The 18,124-nt window shown below is 34.2% G+C and overlaps 1 protein-coding gene and 1 pseudogene across 1 annotated transcript; one reads left to right on the top strand and one right to left on the bottom strand.

Annotated features, from left to right (window-relative positions):
* Positions 1-926: 926 nt before the first annotated feature.
* On the top strand, positions 927-4,711 carry LOC142533072 (AP2-like ethylene-responsive transcription factor BBM; annotated as a pseudogene).
* A 243-nt stretch (positions 4,712-4,954) lies between these two features.
* LOC142532638 (putative E3 ubiquitin-protein ligase ARI8) lies at positions 4,955-13,252 on the bottom strand. The gene is made up of 15 exons (XM_075638966.1): positions 12,835-13,252; positions 11,588-11,709; positions 11,219-11,321; positions 10,473-10,563; positions 10,106-10,278; positions 9,602-9,706; positions 9,403-9,491; positions 8,945-9,052; positions 8,628-8,718; positions 8,446-8,535; positions 7,871-7,918; positions 7,527-7,598; positions 6,899-6,998; positions 6,694-6,820; positions 4,955-5,574 (listed from the first exon to the last, which is right to left on the bottom strand). Exons 1-15 carry the CDS (start codon positions 13,036-13,038, stop codon positions 5,298-5,300), a joined length of 1,800 nt encoding a protein of 599 aa, XP_075495081.1. The 5' UTR covers positions 13,039-13,252; the 3' UTR covers positions 4,955-5,297.
* Positions 13,253-18,124: the final 4,872 nt, after the last annotated feature.

Here is an 18,124-nt window from a genome sequence, read left to right as displayed (position 1 = left end):
TTGTCTAAAAAAACACGCTAATAGACAACGGTTTAAAAAAAACCGTTGTCGTTTGTAAAAAAACACACTAATCGACAACGGTTTTCAAAAACCGTTGTCGATTGTCCAAAAAAACACGCCAAAAGACAACAGTTCGTAGAACCGTTGTCTTCTGCCCTAAAAAAACGCTGAAAGAACGGTTTTCTAAAAACCGTTGTCTTTGACCCCCTAAAAGATAACGGTTTTTATAAAACCGTTGTCAAAAAGCACCCACGACAACGGTTTTCACTAAAACCGTTGTTAAAAACTATACGACAACGGTTTTTCAAAAAAACGTTGTTGTAGCTGCGTTGTCGTTGGGCGTTTTTCTTGTAGTGATTCTCATGCGTTTCTGATCGTGGGAGTACTTGTATTTGTTAGTTTTTTCAAAAAAAAAATGATAACAGTTTTTCCTATAATTTTTTTGATAATAATAAAATTTACATGTAGCCTACTAGAAAATCATTATCATCATAACACATTATCGCTAGTTGTGTGGTAGTTACATGTATATTATTTCTCAGAACTAAACAATTTTCGTGTGTTTCATCTCTTAAACCAATATCTAAGATATCCGCTTTAATCACATTTATATGAGTTTTCAATTGTCTAACCCTCCTCCTACTTTTTCCATTAACATGTCAATCTAAGATACGTAACATACTAGAAAATATTATTTAAATTTTTACCAACCTAATCATGGACTCCTTGTGTGTGTATAATTTAAAGTAGCTTCAATATAATTGCTTATTATAATAATTTGGCTTGAAATGACAATTATGCCCCTGATGAAACCCTAAATTGGCTAGCTTTCAACCACAGTGGTTCTTGGGATCAGTACCACACCCCCATATATCACCAACGATAGTACGAGAAATCTGTGACTAAGATTGCATATATATCTTCTCTGCACTTTCCAACATTTTAAAAATCTGCTTTAGATCATTCACTTCACATTTAGTTGCCATTTCATTACATGCATCAGCTTCTGCTTCTTGTCTTTCAATAGCATATATATACACCAATATATGCGCTAGCAGAAAGAAAAAAACCCAACATCGCTCTCAAAATCAAAAGTTTGTAACCTTATTTCATTGAAGTAGAATCAATAATAATATATTTTTGAAAATGGGTTCTATGAATAACTGGTTAGGATTCTCTCTTTCACCTCAACAAGTAGTAGTCTCTGATCAATGTTTTGGTCTCACACAACCCTATGATTCAGTCATTCCACCTCCTTTTGGTATTTTCGAAGCTTTCAACGTCACCAACACTGCTACCTCGGATCCTCAATCTCATGGTAAATTCATCAGTTACTCTTAAGTTTTTTAGCTTAAGTAGATTTGTGTCCCTTTTGCAGATTTTTGTATTTTTAGTTGAAAGTAAAATTTTCTGCAGGTGCTGTCCCTCGAGTTTTGATGATTATGTACTTCACTTCATGCAGAACAAAGGGGTTGAGTTTGAGGGTCTTATGATTCTCTTTTCTTTTCTTGCAGATTGGAATATGAAGGGAGGAACGGGAATGAGCACTATAATCCCATGCGGCAGCCATAATTTGGAGAGTCAAGAAACCCCAAAACTTGAAAATTTTCTTGGAATTGGGATGCACTCTTTCACCGCTGATCATCATCATCAACAGCTCAAGAACCCTAATGTTACAAATCCCACAAGTTACCAAGCCAATAGCACCCTCGATAGCTCTTACAACATATACCAAGAAACAGATGCCACCTCTCACAAATGTGTAGTAAACCCCACCAACAACAACACTTCCATTGGCCTCTCCATGATAAAGAGCTGGCTCCGAAACAATCCCACGGCACCACATACGGCGGAGATAAAGCCCTGTACCAAGGCGGCACCACCTGCCGGTGCTCAGACACTGTCACTTTCCATGAGCACATGCTCACAGTCAAGCTCTCAAAACTTACCACTTGTGAATGACGGTAATAACAATATTAATAAAAATAGTGCAGAGGAGAGTTGTGCATCAGATAATAATAAACAACCTACAGTTGACAGTCAAACGTCCAGTGGTGCAATAGAGTCTGTGACCAGGAAAAATCCAGACACGTTTGGACAAAGGACCTCCATTTACCGTGGTGTAACGAGGTCGATTATAAATTTTTCTTGTTATTTTATTTAATTTTTTTGTATTTCATGATGGTTCTTTTCTGGGTTTTGTCTAAATGGTATAAAGAGGTAATCTTTTCTTCTCATCATTGACTGTGAGCAGGCATAGATGGACTGGAAGATATGAAGCACATTTGTGGGATAATAGTTGTAGAAGAGAAGGACAAACCCGGAAAGGAAGGCAAGGTATATGAATAAAGTGTCTGCCATTATTTTATTTTTTAAAATATTAATCATAATTAAGATTTATTTATTATTTGTTTTAACACTTGTTTCTTTGTCTCCTTTCCGTGAACTTGTTGGTGAATGATTCAATCTTACTGCAGTTTACTTGGGTAAGTCGTGCATGTTAATTTTATTCACTCTGTTATTTGCCAATGCAAACTGATACAACTCACGAAACTTTGTATTAAATAAATTTTCCATTTTCTTTACGTTTTTGTTTCTGAACTTCGTATAATTTTATGTATATATATTTAGGAGGTTATGACAAGGAAGAAAAGGCTGCTCGAGCATATGATTTAGCAGCTTTGAAATACTGGGGAACCACTACCACTACAAATTTTCCTGTCAGTGATCATCTTGAGAACCAATTAATTCATTTCCTGTGTTTGGATTAAAATGTTCCAATATTTGTATTTTTGTAAACTTGAAATAATTGACTACCTCCAAAACATTGATTCAGATTAGCAACTATGAGAAAGAAGTGGATGAAATGAAGCACATGACTAGACAAGAACATGTAGCATCATTAAGAAGGTAACCTGAAGCTTTGATAACAGAATTAATAAGAATCATGAACGGGAAAAGCATAATGGTTCTGTATTTGTATATATCTACTGAGCTAATCACTTAATGATTACATTTTTAATCCAGGAAAAGTAGCGGTTTCTCACGCGGCGCTTCCATTTATCGGGGAGTTACAAGGTAAATCTGTATCTGTATTATGACATATTGGGCATGAGCAACATGGAGTCAATAATTAATATATAGTTTTCAGCATGTTGACATGCATCTTTGCATTCCAAACTACTTGATATACATGCAGTAGTTATCATTGCATTTTCCATTCACAAATTAAATTAAATTAAGATTGAGTAATTTAACAGACATCATCAGCATGGAAGGTGGCAAGCAAGGATAGGAAGAGTTGCAGGGAACAAGGACCTTTACTTGGGAACTTTCAGTAAGCTTCTTGCATGAAGTTATTGGCTATATTTTGTTTATTTTTCTGGAAGATGTTTACCAAGTCCAAGCATATTCACAATGTATTCAAATTCTTTCCCAAATTATATTTTCAGCTTTCAACTCATTCTACTTTTAATCACTCAAAACAGTTTTATAATTATAACACACTGTACACATATATTGTGTACATAATATGTTAAAATTTTATTTCCAAAATAATGACATTATATTGTTCCTGATATCTTGGTTTCTAAAGGCACCCAAGAGGAAGCAGCAGAAGCATATGACATAGCTGCAATAAAATTCCGAGGCCTGAATGCCGTGACTAACTTCGAAATAAACCGGTATGATGTCAAAAGCATACTCGAAAGCAACACTTTACCGATCGGCAGTGCTGCTAAGCGCTTAAAGGGTGCCGAAAACCAAGAAGCGGCATTAGAAATCCAATGGTCCGAGCAAGGAAACTGCTGGCCGAATAATCTTGCAAATGGCTATGGGTGGAATACAATTGGATTCCACCAAACTCAGCCATCGAACATTTACGGTTACGCGAACCCAACCCGGATGTGGTGCAAACAAGAACAAGATCAAGATATAGTTAGTCATTGTTTTAATGGTAGCAACAATATTCCACATCAGCTTCAGTTGGGAAACGCACAAAATTTCTCTCAATCTTCTCACGTGTTGCACAATCTGATGAGCTTGGACTCTTCTTCTATGGAGCATAGCTCAGGGTCGAATTCCGTTTATGGGAATAATGGAGATGGGAATGGAACCACTGGAAACAGCTTTATGGGGCCGATTATGGGCACATGTGATCGTCGGAAATGGGAATCAAAATCGGGAAAATGGTTTCGTGGGGCATGGCGAGGGAGATCTAGAGGGAATGTTTAGATCAACGGATGTTTATCCCCAGACAAGAAATTTGTATCAATCAAGTGGAGCAGTAAAGGCAAGTGCTATTTATGATCAGGGATCAAATTGCAATAACTATATTCCTAGTTCTCGGTCGAATCTCGGATCTTCGAATTTTACCGAATGGAACACGACATAGAAGTCCCTGGCCTGAGAAACATTTCAGGAACGACGTGTACAAATCTAACTTCTAGCTAGTTGTTTAATGTGATCTTTCTTGATTTTTGGTAGGAAAAATTCTAGTAGGATAAGGTACTTTCGGGTTTCATCTTCTGGTTCACATGTTTTACTCTAATATTTGCGGCTTGCTGCAAACAAATTACATTGTAAGGACACTGCAGAGGTTGCTCTACAGCCGGCGATCACAGACTGGCTATGAATTTTGTGAGCTTTCCTGTGATTATGTCCTCTGATACTGACTTACCAGTCTCAGTAATTTTGAACTTTGAAATTCAAAGAATGGGGGATTTTTCTACTGTCTTGAGTATTTAAAGCAAAATTTATACATCACTTGGATTTGAAACTATAGAAGCGACTATAATAAATAGTACACACTTCTGAAAATCAGTAAAGTTGATAAAACTGAATTTTGTCATATAAATACAAATGTAAATAGAAAAACAGACTAGAGGAGAATCGTATCATAGGCAAGCAATTTATTGAAGTGTAGACCGATGGCTATTGTTCAAAACTCAAAATGTAACTAAAAACAAATTCATATGAAAAATAGAAACGTGAATTTTGTCGTTTACAATTCACAGATTTATTTAGTCCAGTGTCAGCATTCCTACTTACAAACCTTACAACATTTAAATATTTTTTATTAGTCTTTATCTCCTAACTGTATAAAATATTAAAATAATATACAACATAGAAATGTTTTCGGGCATCCAACACATCCGAAACGATTATGTACAGTTCACCCGTCACCAAGACTTCTGAGACTGGTTGATGGTTTTAGCACTGAGAACTAGGCGCGTGACACTGAAGCAGCCAATACTAGTGGCTTCATTTTAAAGATAATAAGGAAAGAACCGGTTTGTTCACCTGTGTTGCTGGCACACTCGGCAAATGGTAGCTGATTTATCGTTGGCAAGTGTGCAGTGATCACAAGACCAGTGATTCGAGTCATCTAAGTTTCTAAAACTGTTTGATTTGGATGTAGTTCCCTTTCCCCGGCTGCCTCTTCCTTTGCCACTGCCACTGCCACTGCTCAGATTCTTGGAGCTACCTGCCCCGCTGCTTGCTGCATGAGAGTCTACATCTGATAGCCCATTCTCTAAGGCTCTGACGAGATTCTCAAAGTAATTCTTAGTGACGCTGCAATATTTAAAATTGAGAAAGGTGAATGAGTTCAAGTTAATATACTAGAATACAAATATTTACCAAGGGAGAACAGGTAAGTCTTCTCAGCGAAAGGAAGAAATCACATTTTTCACTTGGTGAAAGAGTGACTTGGGGAAATCATTGTGATGTGGATGAAACCAACACTTCCTCCAAAGACGAAGTGTTGTTCACACCTCCAACTGTATCTAATGCTTGTCCAAATCATGCGAAAGTTTTTAGCTTTGACATTTCAACATTTCGAGAAATTAAATAATTAAGTTGAGAGCACTTTCTCCTGCACTCAATAACCCTACTCAGACAGCATGCTGATGCAGTGTCAGTACTTCAAGAATGTCCTCACGGGTTAATCATCTATAAACCAGGGCTACTTTGAAAACATAATTCTAGAGCAATGTTGAGATCAATTTCACATCTAATGATCCAGACAATTTTTTCTTCATGCAAGAAAGTGCACAAACTAGATTTGTTTGAGGAAAATAGTACGGGAGGAATTAATTGGGTCGAACAATGTGCCTTTGGTGAACATGGTTCAGTATCTTTGAAAGACACACCGTATCATCAAATATTAAATATTATTCTACAAGATATCGAGACAATCATTTTAAGGATTCTAGGAAATTGGAGAAATCTTCTGATTAACCCTTGAGATCAACTGGACTTGTCACGTAATGAGAAAATGTCAAAGTGCAGTCCAAACCAGGCAATCTATGTACAAAATGGATCACTTTAAAACGTGTGCAAATACAAGAAAGCCAACAAGAGACATTTTAGACACTTCATCATCTCAAATTAACCCAAGCAGAAGCATTATTAGTATCATTCGCACACTCAGATTTTACATGGCTGAAAACTCTTCTTCTCAAGGCTTAGATGTAGAAAGTAGCTACAGTCATCCATGCAAAACTTATATTAAAAACCAATCATTATGAATTGATGGTGCTCATAAAGCCAGCACAAACACAAAGAGAAGATTAAAGTCCATGACAGGTGCGGTGTAACTTCGATTAAAAAAAACAAGATAGAGTAATCTGATGTCAGAACAAATATGGAGTACAGAAGTCGAGCAGAAGAGAGAATAATAGTTGGATTCACCTGGTCAATCCTGCCAACTTTGTCCGAAACTCATTGAAGTCTTTTGATGGACTCTCAGAATTTAGGTAGCCCTGAAATTCCTTCTCTGCACATTGATGAAGCCGTTCCAAACCAGACTCTGCCTCACCTAAAGAATACAGAGAAAAAATGGTAAAATGAAATCAAAGAACAAACCAAAATATACAAAGTAGGATAAATTGCAGACCTTGTAGATACTCAAAAAACTGCTTCTTAGCAAGCTCATCCCAAGGTAGATAATATCCATACGCATATGTCCACTTCAAAACTCGTCTACATTCAACAATCTGTAAAAGGCCAATGCAAGCACATAAGCCATAAAACTGGCGTACTTTAAGAGCTTGGATTATCAAAATAAATCCCACGTCCTAATGTCAGAGTCCAGAGTTTGTAATTAGTAGTGAAATGCTACCAAATATAGCACATAATATAATTACTTAGAGGATACAGAAGAAGAATTTACAGTTAGTTCTTCAAAGAAGATGAAGAGGTTGCAAAACCTTATCTACCCCATCTAATGCTGGGCATTAATCAGAGACTGTTTTTTAGCTAATTTTTGCTGGCGCTGATGTAAGCAAAAAAAAAAAAAAGACAGTTTGATACATTGAAATTCACTTATTCAAAACCACCGCTTTTGGCCTTTTCTGCTCGAGAAGCGAGTCCAAGTTATACCTTTCAGTGCTTTAAATGACATCTATCATGTGTACTGACTGGCCATGCAAACTCTTCTCCAAATTGCAGTGACCAATAAATGACACATCCATGAAAACAATGCCCTCTGGCCAGAGTGAGAAATTATGAAACTAAAGATTTACCTGCTGCCAGGCCTCTATGATGAACTTAAGCTGAGATTCAGGTTGACATTGTTTGTCGCTCAGTTTCTCTAGCTGCATAATAAAGTCATCATCAATACACTTCTTCAGCTCTGAAAATAATTTATAGTACTTATGCTCAGAATACTAATATATCAGTAAAACACTGATGCCTATAAAAGTTTAAAATAAGAAAAGGTCCTTCAATTGAAAAGAAATTTTGACCAGAAATTTATTTTAGTGACATTACTGGGTAAGTTGATCTCATTTACGGTAAGGGGCGAGGAACAGTAAAAATCTTCCAAAGTGGAGGATTAGCGAGCTGCAGAGTGAAGTATGTTTCTTACATGTACTGTTTGCATTTGGTGTAGGTTTTCAAGTGCTCTTTGCCTTGACTGCAGAATAGTAAAATTTATAAATTGAGATCTAATCCACACAAAACATATACAAAATATGGAATCACAAATGATGGTACGAATTATATATCTCGAGAATAAGAACACATTAAGCGTTTATCACAACCAAATTGAAGATGCGATTGCGAGCCAAATCATACAACTAGATTGGATTTGTGAGCACTTGCTAGCTCAATTAATCCTTGAGGGATTGAGATAAATACACAAAATTCCTGAATCTGTTAATCAAGTGATAGTGAGGTGCCTTTTAAAGAAGTGGGGAATGCACTTCACAATATTTCAAAGATATGAGAGGAAACAAAGGAACGATTCTTGTAAGGCATTTATTTATATGTGAATAACAAAAGTTGCAATCCAAATCTAAACACACAAGGTATGAATTGACTGAGAATGAAGCTAAAAAGTAAATTAAATATTCCACAAATATCTTGTCCACTGCAATCAATTTGAGAAACCAGCGGAAAGTATGCCAAACCACATCATAAAAGTTGGAAAAATGAACATACCGATTGATTTGTAGCCCATCTTTCATAGTAATGTGTATATCTTTCTAAAGAATTTTTAGCCATCTCTTTTCGTTTTTCAGCTTCATCATACTATATGCAACAGATGAATGAATTTAATAGAGACATGATATGAAGATGAAGCTTTAGAAACACATGAGAAAGTAGCAAATTTATAAACTCACCACTCCTTCTTGCTTAGCAGTTTCATAACGGTTGCATGCGTAAAATCCACCAGTTCTTTCACCGTGTTCGGACCATGCACCAAGGCAGAGCCTGCAAGTGTATCACAACAGATGGCATGAAATGACAAGGATTTTCTACAGAAACAAAAGATTAGCAGCTTGAGTCAGGTGAGAGTTTACATCATTTGAGCATGCAAAAGAAGACAAGGTGGGGCAAAAAAGAATCACCATGTACATAGAGTGAAAGTTAATCTACAATCAAGGACTTCTTAAAACTGTAGAGCTTTTGTCGTTCATAACCAGAGAAACACACATACCAGCAAAACTCAAATTTACAAGGTGGTGTGCACGTGATATGCATGCAACCTTGATTCTTCTCAATAGGCCGCTTGCACTTTGGACAAGGCTTGGAATTAGCCAATATCCTGAAATAAGATCAGACTAATGTGATTTAGAAATGTCAATATGAAGAAAAAAATTGAATTATATCACATCCATTTTTTTTGGGGGGCTGGTTGTGGGTAAGTCACAACTATAAATATCAATCAAGAAAATAAAAATGCGTGAATGAACACTTTTAGATGGTATTCATTAATCTTCGAGGTATTTTCAAAAACAACCACTTGTTTGTGTTGAAAATTTATAAATACATTTAAAAGCAATCAGAAATTTGCCATGTTCTGTGAAAACAGTGTTGCAAAGTCATGGAAACAACATGTGATGGAATTAACTTTGACATCCATGATTTCCAATTAACTAGTATTGCAAAATATACCAGTTCATATTTTCAGACTCGGCGCTGTTCTTCAGTATCCACTTGGCCACAGTTCCGCAATCAACAGGGCGATGAGCTTCCTCAACACACTGCAATGCAGTAGAAAAAAAAATAATTGCTTTATTCTCGAACAAAGAGATTGTAATACAAGAAATTCGAATAAGAAGGAAAAAGATTAGAAGAGTGAACCAAGACTCACATTCCAGCAAAAATTGTGGGAGCAGCGACAAGTAACATCATAGCTTCCCCCACCAACAATAAAATCTACAGCAAAATCACAGCCTGGTGCCGGGCACCATTTCATCTGTGGATGAAATGGATTAAAAAAATATGGAGAACTTTAAGCACGAGACGTAGATACGGTGCTCCAACAAAATCCAATTGGGCACCATTTCATCCGTGGATGAAATGGATTAAAGAAAGATGGAAACTTTTTAGCACAAGACATAGATACAATGCTCCAACAAAGTCCAGTATGAAAAAAAGACAATCCAGTAAAGTCCATGGATATCAACAGTCTCCCATAACCTAGATATCAATTTTTATTGGAAAAAAAAATGAGAAAGTGCAACGATTTTAACTTCAACTGTTTAGCAATTCGCCCGAGCACTTAGTACTAAGAGTGTTGAGAGTCTCCATGAGAAAAAAAATGCTACATTAAAAAAAGTATGTCTCGATATCAAAGTTGCATGATCTCATTTACCTTCCTATTATCTTCGACAAATGATCTCAAAAAGTAACGACTGTGTTTCACTTTATCGTCATTTAAAGCAATTTTATTCACCATATCCTGGCCAACAGCAGCTCCACAGGATGGATCTGGGCAACGCAACATCAAACATCCGGGGCCATCATTTATGGAAGTGCTAATATAACCTACACAATGAATTACAAGTAGAAACTTAGAAAAAAACGGATGTCATAAAATGATTTATAGAGCAGAATTCAACAGTCGACAAATTAATACATATATCCCTTCAGGTCAATCAGAAGAAAATCATATTGCCCCTAAAGAACATAAGCATACAAATAATAACAATAAGAAGAAGAGAACCTGTACAAATACAAACCTTGCCAACACGTGAAACAAAAGGGATGGCCACAACCAGCAGCATTCATCCTATCACGAGGGTAATTTTCGAAGCAAATTCCACAGGTCAGCTGCAGAGAAAGAAAAAGACTAAATTTTACATGAATGAAAGTAGAAGAATCAGAAATCTACACTACCGGAGATTCTGAGAATATTGATACATGAATAATATCTTTTATGTTAGGGGAGTTTATATCTTGTTATTTTTCCACAATAGGTGATTTTGTATCCCATAAATCATGTATACTCGTTGCATTACACCTTTGAGGTGACACTATTTATAATGTATTGCAGAATGAGTGATATAGAATTAATATTTTTTCATATCCTCATGGTCAAATAACAGGTTTGCGATCACTAATTTTCAACCACAGCTGTATCAAAAATGACTGCCGTGGTGACTCTTGCTCATCCATTTATCTGTCCAAATTTTCTCCTGCTATCGCTCAAAATTATAGTGCTAAGTCTTCCACAAGACACAAATTCAACACACCAAATTTACTCCAGTGGTTATAGTGGGGGGTATGTCACTGGAATCAAAGCAACTTCTCCCGAAGATCCAGCACACACGAATTGGGAATTAATTGATCCACTTGTGATGGCGTGGATGTTTAGTTCGATGGATACTCAATGAAGGTAACGTAGACTGAGTGTTTTTTCATCAAATGATTATAATATGTAAAATGTAAAGATAAAATCAACAAAACTTCTACACATTATAATCACCTCTTTGGCATTTGGAAGAGGAATGCCATTCTCCAACAAACCAACAGCCTTGCGAACCTTCTCTTCATCAGCAAACCATTCATCATTCACCTTACTGACACTCCTGTGAGTCGAGCGCATGTGAAGGAGTTATCCACAAAATAAATAAAATAACCAACTCAATTAAGTTAAGCACATCCATTACAATTTTTTACTTCAACAAATTCACTTTCAGTTGACAAAAAGATAAGCTTAACAAACCATATCATGAATAGAAACATATATGGAGGATTCACGATGCATGATAAAGTATGAACAACACAACATATGGTAAAGATATATCTAATCCAAGCAACCAATGAAAAGAGCCCACTCAAATTTTTTAGCTACCAGTTGTAATGGCGGAGCAAGATTCCTGCAGCACCCCTTGAGATTGAGAGAACCATAGAAACTTTTCCGATACTTTCCTCTTGATGTTTTCGAATCTCATCTTCATTCAAAATGGTATAGTTCTAAAGAAGAGAGTATAAGCAATTAGCAACCATGTAAACTGTTCAAATGCTTTATTCCAGAAAGCATAATGAAGATTGTATCAAGTGTAAGCATGCAGAATGGGCCGGTATTTTGCATTACCAGGATAAAAGTTTTGAGATTGGAGAGTAAAAGGAGTGTTTCAAACTCAATCTTATAATTTTAAATTAAACAGAATTCTATATATGTGAAGATTGCCACAAATGCAAAAGGTTAATGAATCCATCCATTTACAACCTCCAGTTTGGGCCACTCAACTTTCACCTTCACACGCTCAGTGTTATATAGCTGTTGGAAAACCTTGATTTATTAGTTCATAACAGAGTTAAAGAAATTTACCCATGAACAGATAAGACACTCAAAAGCTAGAACACAGGCTGCCTTCCGCCCCTCACAGGTATCCAAAATTTGACTGGGTTAGCATAAATAATCAAGTATTTTCTTAATCCGTGACTTCAGCAAGAGACATTTTGAAGCCAAACTGTAGGCCCCAGCTAGGGTGGGGGAAGTGTTGCAGGAGGTGGGGTCAATTTACCAGCCTCATCTTAAAAGAGATTTATGTATTTCAGGTTTTAACTATAATTTTTAAAATCTTTAGACATAACTTAGATTCTGACCCCTGAAAAATGTTTAAAAGTTTGTACCAAACACCTAGACCTCAGGTCGTGGCTGCGCAACTCTTGCCCCCAAGGCAAGGGAAATGACAGAAACAAACTGAGGTGGAAGACTCATTTCTTCTCCACTATCATCACATCCTAGATAATATGCCATAAATTACAATGCAAATACTAACCGAGACAAATTTCACTTCTTCTCAAAAAGTAGTATCAGCTCAACAATATAATAAAAGCAACAGATCAAAGAAACAATATATATGAAAAAAAATTCCAACGATCACAGAAATCAAATACCAACAACTCCTCTACTATCCAATCCGCAGCGTGCAGAAGACATCCCTAAAGAATCAATACGCGTAAAATCACCTAGCTGAACCACAAAACCTTATCTAAACTGTGCGCCGCTCACTTAAAAATCAATACTTTTCAACAAAAACGACAAACAGACATAAATCACAGCAATAATTCCTCAAAAACCATGATAATAACCTGAGACCGATGGTGGTGGTGTTGGAATTGGTTATGAGAGGAGGAGAAATCATCAGAATCATCAGAGTCGTGGTCCATGAATCCACCATAGTCCATGATGACGTCCTCCGAGTCCGAATCATCGTCATCATCTCCCCCTCCGTAAAATTCCTCATCGTCGTTGGAATCTTCTATCATCACTGCCATCTCATCCTCCGATTCCATCCCTAGCACTCTCCCCTCGAAATCAATCCAACTATTTAGGCAATAATTACCTTTTCAGCATATGATTAAGCTAATTGAACTGCAAAATGGAGAGACGAATGGGTTTTCGCAAAGCAATAAAATTGCAATTGAAGGTAATTCCTTCCTTGCTTCTACGATCATTGGCAAAATCAAGGTTCAACTGTCGGTACGATTGCTGTAATTCTCTCCGTTTCTTTCCTTTTCTTTTCTTTTCTTTTTTTTTTTGTAAATATTATATTATATTATTATTATAAAATAATGGCCACGCCAAATTTATTCTCTCTCCACGTACAGATATACCCCCACACTTTTTAGTTCGAGATAATAATATATTTAGTTGGATAAAAATGTACACAATTTATTTTAAAAATACTATTTGTATTATTTTATATTTAGAAATACATATATATTTTATTAAAAATGTGTTAAATGTTTTCATATTTAGATAATTATATGGCTTCATATTTTGTCATTGGGGAAAAAAATAAAGACAAGAATTTGGACGATTATAACTTCAAAAAATACCATAAAATAGACAAAAAACAGACAACTTTTTTTAAATTATAAATAAAGACTATTTATAACTTCAAATTCGTCTGATTGAGTCATTTGTACATAATGACTCTATAATTTCAAATTCGTTGATGATTAAGTTAATACTAAAAGTTCGAGCACTCTCCCTTTCAGTGTATATTATATATTAATAAAATATCAGATATTTCATCTTCCACTTCATTCCATAATCTTATTTTAATAGTTCTTATTAATGAAAATTATCAATGCTTTTGTTAATTGTAGCTATAAAAATTGGAAGACTCAAAATAAATCTAGTTAAGTAAGCATTACGCATATTAGTCACACGATAATATTGATTCTTATTATTAAATATAAAATATTGGGCAAAAACATGGGTGAGACGGTCTCACGGATCGTATTTTGTGATACGGATATCTTATTTGGGTCATCCAAGAAAAATTATTACTTTTTATTGTGAATATCGGTAGGGTTGACTCATCTCATAGATAAATATTTGTGAGATCGTCTCACAAGAGACCTACTCAAAATACTGAGTAAGCCTATTAGTTAAGGAATCATAATTAACTATATGTGATATCAAATATGGGCTAACACTAATTATACAATGACGAAAAAAATTGAAATTATGAGATGGTGTATTTGGGGAGATGTATATGAAATATATGAATTTCGATTATAGTTTTATTATTTAAAAATATAAAATAGCATATCAAATTTTAAATGTATATCTTACTCATTTACATATTAGTATATAGAATGAATTTCAAATATCACCATAATTGTAAGAACTTGAAATCAATCATATTTAACATAATATACTATATAAATAACTAAGAAGTGAATTTGAAGTTTATGATCTTCTATAAACAACAAAATACATTTGAAATCTATGGATTTAAAATCCGTCAATCCAAACACGACCCGACAAAATTGAAATCTAGGATTTGGGATCGTGAGGATAAAAATGGAAACTGGTGTCATAGACTAGGGTTACGTGAAAGTTTGGTAGGAAACGTCGACCTCTACATTTCTGAACAACTGAAGAAGTAAATTCTTTAAGTTGAAAGTATATCATTGAATGCCTCCAAAAGGATCTTCAAATTTCTGAACTGGGTGTGCATTTGACAAATAGTTATGAGTTCAAATCTTTCTATCAAAACATTAACCTCAAATCGTATTGCACCACATCCTAACACCCATTCATCTAGTAATCCCCCCCTCACCTCACCTCCCACACCCCTTCGGTCTTAAAAATTGAGGGGGGTGTCTGTTCCCACGAGGTTCCATCTTTGACGCCTTTTAAAAAAAAGACTAAAATTACACCAAAAACATAATTGATTGAAATTGAAATTCGATATTACTGATGACCAAAATCGCAAAAAGATAAACATGAACGCATCGAATTTGAAAATTTCCCATATAATTTAAGCCATTTTATAAAATTTAATTATGTGCGGAGAACTCAAAAGTTCTTTCAAGATAGAAAATGTAGATATTAAATTATACAAATCCTGCAAACAATGAGTCGGCCGGGGATGGCCACCACCACATGGTGGATCTTTGTCCAGTTATCTTTTTTCATTTCTTTTTTATTTATAAAAAAAGGTTTCTGGGAAATTCGGATGTATTTCTGGTATTTTTTTTCATTTTTTTTTCTATTTTATTTTTTTAACATTGAGGTATGTATGACCAAACCTGACAACTTTGAAAATAAAAATAGTTCTAATATTAAGTAGATGCATATTTACTCTTAGTGGCAGACCATAAACCAACATTGTAATTATGTTAATAAAAGATTTTGATTATGCTTGGGGGAACTAGCGATTGAAAATCAATTTGGTTAAGATACCCAAGGTCGAAAAGTAGTGTACTAACGTTGCCAGCCCTTTAATCAGCATTTGGTTAAAATGTAAATGAAATTTTTATCTTAATTTTCTCGCTTTACAATTTGGGTTTTTTATGTTATCAAATTTTAATTTTGATCACATTTTTTTTTTATGTTTTGCAATTTTAGTTATTGTTTCATCAAGAGTGCTGATATGACATTTATCTCTTTACGTTTTTTATCCTAAAATGTTGTTAAATTTCAGTTTTACTTCGATAAATTTTTTGTTGGACAATTTAATTGTTTTTTCTCAATGTGGCACTTATGTGGCATCAATGTAACATGGATGTAGTGTTTTATAAACATTATTGAGGAAAAATTATTAGTATTTTCAAAAATCTAAAGATACATGATTAAAATGAAATTTGACAATATTAATGATCAATATAGAAAAGTGACAAAATTATAAAATAATTTTCGATTCTGTGTTCGGTTCAAGTTTTTTTTTTTTTTTTTCCGAATAACCGACCCGAAACCTTTTTTTCTCTCCTTTTTTTTTTCGCACTTGTATTGTCATTTGTGTCTTGTACTCAAAGACAGTAATGTACTTTATCTTTTACTTCTATTTTTATTTATGTTTTGAATTATATGTTATATTTAAAGGATGTAATATTATAAATTTTGAAATAACTGCTACAGAATTTTAAAAATTAAAATATGTCATTGTCGTTTTCCAATATTAATACGATTCATTTTAATTTGTATGTTCATGTAGTACAAATTTGTTTGCGATTTGTGGTCGTGGTAAGCATACAACCATACATATATTTTTAATTAAGTACAATAAAAAAACCATTCGGACATTCACTTAATTAATAATTTAAGCACTTGTAAATTTATTTAATTAAGTCATTCTAGTATAATAAATATTGTAACATTAGTTTATGTATTTAAAATAGATAAGTAAACTTAATTACTTGAATTTACAAATTTAATTCACTGATTTGAAATTTGAATATACTTTTTTTTCTTTCAGATACTTCCAAAAGAAAAACTTGGATGAGTCATGAGCTAACCTCAAAAAAAGCAAAAAAATTACTACACATAAATAAAATAAAATAATAATAATTTAGCTACACCGAAAATATAAAATATTTCGGTTTTTAACTGAACCGAACGGTTCGATTCGATTTGGTTTTTGGTTCGGATTTTTGTCGCACCGAAATTTGGTTTGGTGAGGATGAACAGTATTTAATTTAAGGAGCTGCTGTTCGTGGCAGAAATACCCACATATCACATAGGTCATATATCGTGAGGAAGATCATCTCCGGTGCATGATATGATGTTGTGCGTTGCAGAACCGTTGGATCATACGAACCTCACATGAGCTCACTTGATTCAACTGTGGTGTCGTGCACAAACCCCGTACTGTTGCCATTTTTTTTCTGATTTTGAACATTAATTTTTTTATCTTAATAATTTGGTAAATTGCTGAGTGCAATATTTTGTGTGATTTTGTTATTGTTTTTGATTTTTTTTATTTTTTGCTTGAAATTTTTTCAACTAGCTGTCGTAATTTTTTTCATTTTTCTCATTCGTCCTATATTTTTTTTATTCACAAGATCACCAAGTCACTCCAACAATTTTATTGCCTTCGTTTGTTGTACTTCATTTCATCCTATAGTTCAACAATATTAATTTAAGAAAATGCTCATATATAATATTATGAATTATTTGTAATAATTATCCACACTTTGTATTCCTTATTTTTAAATTTATAAATTTTCACATTTTTTTTTTAAAAAATTATAATTTTCAATAAATGTAAATTATATATATTCATTTTACTAAATATAAGTAATGCTTATTAAATATACATCATATATACATAAATTATGTATATGTATAATTTGATAATGTGAATTGATAGTGAAGTTCATTAAATAGTATAGTTGGGATATTTATATTGACGTCAATAAAAAGTTTTGGGGTTTTTCGACGGTGGAGGTCGAATGAATGTTTTTTTTATGTGTCATTAAAGTGACAGAACGAGAATGAGATGGGTTTTTAGAGATGGGTTTTTACCATCGGAGATGTCTAATACTTTGTAGAACTTGAGCTAAGTATCGTTGGCTGAAACAACCAGACGTATAATCAACTAATATTTTATCATTAATTTGCACTAAACTGTATCTTACTATGCATAACTCACTTCCAAAAATATAATATATACATAAGACTCAGTGTTAAACTCAGTTCTCAGACTATGATTAATGATCCTACATTTACACTTGACTTATTCTCTAGTGGTTTTCGTAAATTTTATGGGAATTACATTTATTTGACTCTGCAAATCTCACAAAAACCCTCATCTGTGTACAGTGTATATATATTTGCTAGGATGATGCTATCATACAGTTTGATGCTTCTTGTCTACAGTGTTCTATTTCTCGTTGTTCAATAATACCCAAGCTAGACTCAGCTCCGACAATCCTATCACTTTGTTCGACTTATATCGGAATGCTGCCTTGCCATAGCTGCTAAGATCTCGAGAGCCCTTGATTTCATGAATAAAATAAAAGTAATCTCATGTTTTTTCATCAAGTTAATCAATTTCAATGGTAATAAAATCCATCGATCTAAGCGCAATAATATAAGGTAATTTCGTCATGGACATGTTTGATAGCCTAAACTTATAAAAAT

The sequence above is a fragment of the Primulina tabacum genome, chromosome 18, assembly GCF_025594145.1.
Source record: "Primulina tabacum isolate GXHZ01 chromosome 18, ASM2559414v2, whole genome shotgun sequence".
NCBI classification, from domain to species: domain Eukaryota; kingdom Viridiplantae; phylum Streptophyta; class Magnoliopsida; order Lamiales; family Gesneriaceae; genus Primulina; species Primulina tabacum.
Note: the sequence above shows the minus strand (reverse complement) of the source record. Positions and strands in the feature narration are given on the sequence as shown.